The 7119-nt window shown below is 47.2% G+C and overlaps 1 protein-coding gene across 1 annotated transcript; it reads left to right on the forward strand.

Moving 5' to 3' along the window:
• Positions 1 to 1095: 1095 nt before the first annotated feature.
• On the forward strand, positions 1096 to 3988 carry LOC111841407 (frizzled-9-like). The gene is made up of 2 exons (XM_023807110.2): positions 1096 to 1435; positions 1596 to 3988. Exon 2 carries the CDS (start codon positions 1773 to 1775, stop codon positions 3516 to 3518), a length of 1746 nt encoding a protein of 581 aa, XP_023662878.1. The 5' UTR covers positions 1096 to 1435; positions 1596 to 1772; the 3' UTR covers positions 3519 to 3988.
• Positions 3989 to 7119: the final 3131 nt, after the last annotated feature.

Below are 7119 nucleotides of genomic sequence, written 5' to 3' on the forward strand. Positions count from 1 at the left end.
CTGGAATGGCAGAGCAGGTGTGAGCAGCCCTGTATCTGCAAAGCCCGAGTCGGGAGGATTATCCATGGCGAAATTACACATATCTGAAGGAAGGGCAAAAAGTGAAAACCGTAAATTCTGCTGCCTACTTCTACTTGGAAACTCAATAAAACAGTGTTGCAATTGCATTCTCTGGTGTAAATAGAATACTTTGGCACGATAGACATATTTTACGCAAATGCAGATCCCTGACCAGGATAAAGAACATGCAGACCTTCCAGATGTAAAAACGAGTTTGGCGTGATTTGACTAGTGATTAATATTTATAATTGGTATTTGACCCAGTCATGACCCCTCGGTATATTACAACACTAATACAGCTGCATTTCGGCAATTTTACACATTTTGAGTTATACAAGCTTTTTTATTTTTTTTACAACGGTTGGGCGAAGTTTAATTAAGAGACTGTATCTATTGTCTCTGATTATAACCTGTTGATAGAACTTTCGCTTAAAGGTCTCAAATTTGGCAGATAAGGTTCTAACTGTAACGTTAATGGAACAGTATTTTCACATTTTACATTTTAACAAAGGTTCTGTCAATATTAACACGATAACCTTATTTTCTGAGCATCATTTGAACATAGTTAATGTTGAAATAAAGATTTATAATAAAACGTAATTTATGAAAGTCCAACATGTGTATACTCAAATGCACCGTCCAGCCTTGAGCCCAGTACCTTACAGGTTTGCAGTGTTACTCACTGCCCTTAGTTGTAGGCTAGTGTTTGTCGTAGCGGGATAAAGTTCTGTGAACATCAGGAAAACTGGACACTTTGAACGTTTACATACCTTAATTGTAACATTCGGCAAACGTTCCTAGAGTGAAGCATCATTAGCTGGGATAAATGTTATTAATTTTTATTGAAAATACTTAAACATTTGCCCAGTTATTTCCCAAGCCATGTATTCAGGACTCATCATAGGATTTAATGGAACGTATCTAAAACACTAAACCTTTAAATACGTTCATCCACTAACTGCATTTACAGTTTTAAAACGTCACTGCAGCACGAGGACAGTGGGCTGGCTGCAAACGCACCAATTAAACAAAATGCGGAGGAGCGTGTGACTGAAGGCGCCTCGGGCGGGTGTGTGCGGGCTGGTTTAAAAACGCCTATTTTGGTCAGTCCAGGAGGAGCGACCCACCGCGCCGAGAATCACACGCTCAGTGTTCGCGGCGATGGCCACGGATGGGCCGGTCAGCTCTGCTTAATGCGTCCGATATAGTGAACTGCTGCAATCCAAACACGTGTTGACTCCGATTAGGCTTATATATGAACTTTTAGGTGAAATTTTAGGACGAGACGTCGAGTATGAAATGAGCATAAGGACGAGCTTGTTGGAGCGCTGCTCTCCAGGCACCGGCTGCCTCGTCCAGGATTCACGCACTAAGAGTGAGTCTCTCTTTCACTTCGGAGCTCTGCAGTAAAACACATACGTCCCGTCGCGAATCTACAACCCTCGACCTTTTTTTTTCTCGAATTAGTTGTAAATATTTGTTGTTGGTTTTTAAGGAATTGATTCGATATTTCTACTGTTATTTTTTTTTTACAGAAGGAAGATATGCTGGAGTAACACGAATGTTGTAACTTGCCTTCTCAGGAAGGACCGCGCAGAGCAAAATCGCTTTGAAATAACGGTGTATTTTTTGCGTTGATTTAACTTTTTGCTCTACATGGAATACCCTAAATCAACCTCCCATTTTGTACATTTTCATTAACAACATTGACCATGGGAGATTTTTATTTGAAGATGGTGCTTTTACTTTGGTGTCAGCTTGTGGTGGCGGACTCCAGCCTGGAGATGTATGACATAGAGCTTGGCAGGCAGGCAAAATGTGAGCCCATTGTCATTCCCATGTGTAAGGGCATTGGGTACAACATGACTAGGATGCCCAATTTCATGGGGCATGAGGATCAGATGGAGGCAGGCATCAAGCTCAACGAGTTTGCCCCTCTGGTTGCATATGGCTGTGAGCCGCACCTGGGCTTCTTCCTCTGCTCACTCTATGCCCCCATGTGCACAGACAAAGTGTCCACCTCCATCCCTGCCTGCCGGCCCATGTGTGAGCAGGCCCGTGAGAAGTGCTCTCCCATCATGGAGAAATTCAGCTTCTCTTGGCCCGACTCACTGAACTGCTCCAGGCTGCCAACCAAGAACGACCCCAACGCATTGTGCATGGAGGCCCCAGAAAACGGTACCAAGGTTGAGACCAAGAAAGGCGAAGGGATGCTTCCTGTACCCCCCAGGCCCCGACAGGCTGTCACTGGAAAGCTGAACCCCCCCGGCAGCCTGGGGTCCTGCGAGAACCCAGAAAAGTTCCAGTACGTGGAGAAGAGCCGGTCCTGTGCTCCACGCTGCTCCTCTGCGGTGGATGTCTTCTGGTCCAGAGAGGACAAGGATTTTGCATTCATCTGGATGACCGTGTGGTCCACCCTGTGCTTCATCTCCACTGCCTTCACGGTGCTGACTTTCCTCCTGGACCCACCCCGATTTCAGTATCCCGAGAGGCCGATCATCTTCTTGTCCATGTGCTACAATGTCTACTCCGTGGCCTTCATCATCCGATCGGTGTCTGGCGCAGAGAACATCGCCTGCGACCGGGAAAATGGTGAGCTGTACATTATTCAGGAAGGGCTGGAGAGCACAGGCTGCACCATCGTCTTTCTCATCCTCTACTACTTTGGCATGGCCAGCTCCATCTGGTGGGTGGTGCTCACGCTGACGTGGTTCCTGGCAGCCAGCAAGAAGTGGGGTCACGAGGCCATCGAAGCTCACAGCAGCTATTACCACATGGCCGCCTGGGGCATCCCAGCCATGAAGACCATCATCATCCTCACCATGAGGAAGGTGGCCGGCGACGAGCTGACGGGATTGTGCTACGTCGGCAGCATGGACGTCAATGCCCTCACGGGCTTCGTCCTCATCCCGCTGGTCTGCTATCTCACCGTCGGTACCTCTTTTATCCTGACTGGCTTCGTGGCCCTCTTCCACATCCGGAAGATCATGAAGACGGAGGGGACCAACACCGAGAAGCTGGAGAAGCTCATGGTGAAGATCGGCGTCTACTCCGTCCTGTACACCGTGCCGGCCACCTGCGTCATCATCTGCTACTTCTACGAGAGGCTCAACATGGAGCACTGGAAGCTCAGGGGACTTTCCAGCAAGTGTTTCCGTTCCCGAGGTCACAGGAGCGAGGACTGCTCCCTCGGGGCCTCGCTGCCCGCAGTGACGGTGTTCATGCTCAAAATATTCATGTCCCTGGTTGTGGGCATCACCAGCGGGGTGTGGGTTTGGAGCTCCAAGACGCTGCAGGCCTGGCAGAGCCTGTGCAGCAGGAAGATGGAGGCGAGAACTCACCGGAAGCCCTGCGGTGGGGTCAGCTGCAGCAGCATGCATTGCCACTACAAAGGACCTGCAGTGCTGCTCCCCGTAAGCAAGGCGGAGCCGTACTCAGACTGCCCTGCGCACGTGTGATTGGTCAAGGAGCCCCTGGCTGGTGGACTGTGTTTATCTTCAAGGAGACTTGACTTACCACGGGGCTGGACTAAATCTGACATAGCTGTACATGGAACTTACCGGACTTCCTGCTTTGTTTACTGCTGACGTCAAAATGACTCATTTATTATAATCCAAAATAGAAACAATATAGACAAATGTACAATATTTCTCTCAAGTCGAAAGTACAGATATTAGTGGTTTGTGAAAGACACCGTGCTTGTTTGCAGTTGGACACAAGAAATTGGATTTCAAAAGAATAAACTTAACATTCTGCCGAAATTGTAGAAAAAGAACACGTATAAATGTTAAAAATTTACATTTTATTTATTCTGTATTTAATTTGTCTGCCGTTTGTATGTATTGTGTATATACACTTCTTGTAAAACCTTAATTTTGAAACCTACAGCGAAAATAAGTGCCTTAATAAAAATTTTATATTTTTGAAATATTACTGCCCTGTTTGCAGCTACTTGGACTATTAACTCACAAACGCTGATGAGCAGGTGTGTAAGTCTGTCCGTCTGTCTTTGTCTTATTTGGTTGCAGTGGCCGATGCATGTAAATCGCAGTTCGTGAAACTAGGACTCCAGTAAGGAAATAGTGTTTAAATGTGCTGTGAAGTGTATGTTAGACAGCTCTGTCCTGTGCACCAGTTCACACCATCTTTAGGTTTCTCCCGTTTGAATTTCCACCCAAACACTGTGATTGCTTGCAAAGAAGTTGTGCTTTATATTACATAAGCGGTTAACAGCGTGTATTGTGTGATGCCTGTCTTGTCCACGATTTGGTGTTTACTTCCGTTCAATCGAACCATGACAAATTTTTGTGATCTTAAGTTTCGAATCTGTGTGTGTCAGGAGACATCACCCATGAGTAGATTCAATCGCTGATGTGCATCTATCAGGAATGGTGTGTGTGTGCCCTGCGATGGGTTGGTGCTCCCCATCCCGGATTGTTCCCTGCCTTATGCCAATAGCCTTCTGGATAGACTCCAGATCCACCGCTACCCTGAATAGGATAAACAGTTATGGATGATGGATGGATGGATGTGCATCTGTCATTTCTGCTAAGACCAGCTCCTAATAGCCATGTTTCTCCAGTCAGAATTGTTTGCTTTTATGCGGCGATCCATCCATTTTTATTAAGTTATCTACACTTTATACTGCAAACGTTGAGACGGCACTGATAGGCCATTGTGGAGAGACTGGAGGTGACTGATCCATGGTGCTTTGCTGTTTTGCTGGTCTGGTTTGACCCTTAAACTGGGCTGTTGGTGCTGGATTTGCATTTCTAACATCGCCAGGGTTTTCTAACACGAAACTGTTTAATAAGGGCAGAGTGGCACTCGGGTTTCTTATCTAGGACTGGATATCAAAAGAATGTTTGAAAGCATAACAACCAGATTTACAGCCATTTGTATAACCATTTTACAAGCATGGTTAGGTTTCCTGTCTTCTGTGATCTTCCAGACCAGAGCAGCTTACTCTTAGTGGGGTCCCTGGTTTCTCTGCACCAGTCAGCCGTCTGTTAATGTCTGTTAAACAGAACCGAAGAGAGCTTCTCTGCATGGGTGGTGTTGAATTTCTCTCTCCCATAATTAACCTTGCTTTGTTTGTCTCCAGCCGCGCACACCACATCTCCTGCCCGGCAGCTTCTAATGTCCCGGCTCGATACCCCATTAAATCTCTGTTTGTTTTGGAAAGGCCTGCAGTTCCCGGCACACGCTGGCACGCCATCGCTATGAGGCCTGCCATGCGCGCGCGTGTGTGTATGTGCATCACCCCCAGTGTTAACGGCGCTGCCATTCCTGCACAGCCAGACCCGGCCAGGACCCGACCCAAGGTTGCCAGCTGGTTAGATACAGGATGCCCTTACTGCTGGTCTGAAGGTGGGGGTGGCATATCTCTCTAAAACAGTGGTTTTCAACTGGTTTATCTTTCAGATCCACTTTAGTCCTTGGCCATAAAGTCACAACCAAAAGTCATTAAAAATTATCGGTGGGGGGGGTGGGGTGCTGGCCCAGTTGAGAGATGCTGCTCTAAGGCCATAAAGCAGGCCCCCCCAGCACCCAAAGAGTGACACCAGGGCTCTCCTCTAGGAATTTCTCCAAGTAGCACGTGAGTTAAGTGTTAAAAGTTTGTAGTACACAAAACATTATGATGGCATGTGAAAAAGAAAAAAAAAAAGATCAGTGACTTTCAGGGAAACACTCTTCCACAAGGTCCAAGAAAGATACTGACAATTACCAAGGTTTTATTAAATTAGTAAGTCAGTAAATCTATTCTATAGATTGATTCAAAACAGAGCAGTAATTAGCCAGTTAATTGAATGTACAAAATACACACAAAGGGAGTCTGCTCTGATAAATCCATGCTCACAAACAGGATGTACAGATCCATGCAGATCCATGCAGATCCATGCGCATGCACACATACACTCCCCCCCCCCCCCCCCCACACTTTACTATTGCTAACAGTGCTAATATCATACCCATCACCACCCCCTGCGGCCTGAGCGACGCGCTCATGGACCCCTGTCATCACTCCTGTTGATTGAGAGATCAGAAGGCCTGGATTATGTAGGTCAGATGTTTGTGAGAGTTCAGCTGCCATTGTGATTCGGTTGCTAGGCAGTCAAGTGTTTTATGTGTCCCCCCCTCCCCCCCCCCTCAGGGAGAGATGCTCATGGAGAAGAACAGAAAAACAAGAAGACAAACCCCTGCATCTTTATCACTCCTTAGTGAGTGACTGACAGCCCGGAATCCCCTCCCTCTCTTATATGCAGCTGTAGTCGGCCCCAGCGACGGGGTGTTGCGCTGTGACATCACGCTGTTTGTGTGGTTGTTCTGGAATGTTCTCCAGAGGGTGCTTGCTATTAGCATTTACTGGTCATTTGAGTATCAACTGAGGAGAGTCGGCAGGCCACAGGAAGCCTGTCAGTGAGGTTAAACATGAACATTTCGCTTGGGCAGTGTGTGAAGGTAATAAGGTATGTAAGATGCCTGCTCGATTAAAAAAAATTAAATAATAGGAATTCAAGGGTTCTTTCCAGTGGTCTTTTGCTAAGAGAATTATTCATTATTCTTTTCCCCACAGAATTGAGTCATGCTTTGCTATCTTGAGATTGACCTTGACCGATGTACTGAAGGATATAATTAGGGTGCGCTCCCCCAAGGGGTGTACAAAGGGCCTTTGCCTGGGGGGTACAGAGAGGCCGTTGTGCGAAGGCCGAACTCCAAATAGGAGAGAGTCCTCAGTGGCTAGATGCTCCCAGGCCTGACCCTTCGTGTTATAATCACAAGCTGAGCTCTGTTGCCGGTGCCCCCTGCTGGACAGGCCGAGCGAAGCCCGTGGCTTTGGAGAATGGGCAGAACTCCTCAACATGGCTAGCGGCATGCAGGTCAGCCCTGAATTTAGCCCTTTAGTCTGGCCCAGGTGGTACCTGTTTGGCGCACACTGAGATGGACTTTAGACCCCGTACACATGGGACAGCTTCAGCCACCATGGAAGGAGAAACCCTGCACCAAAGTCCACTTTCTGCTGGGACATGGAGCAGCCCAGTTACTCTGATGTGACCT

This window comes from Paramormyrops kingsleyae, chromosome 17 (genome assembly GCF_048594095.1).
Source record: "Paramormyrops kingsleyae isolate MSU_618 chromosome 17, PKINGS_0.4, whole genome shotgun sequence".
NCBI lineage: Eukaryota > Metazoa > Chordata > Actinopteri > Osteoglossiformes > Mormyridae > Paramormyrops > Paramormyrops kingsleyae.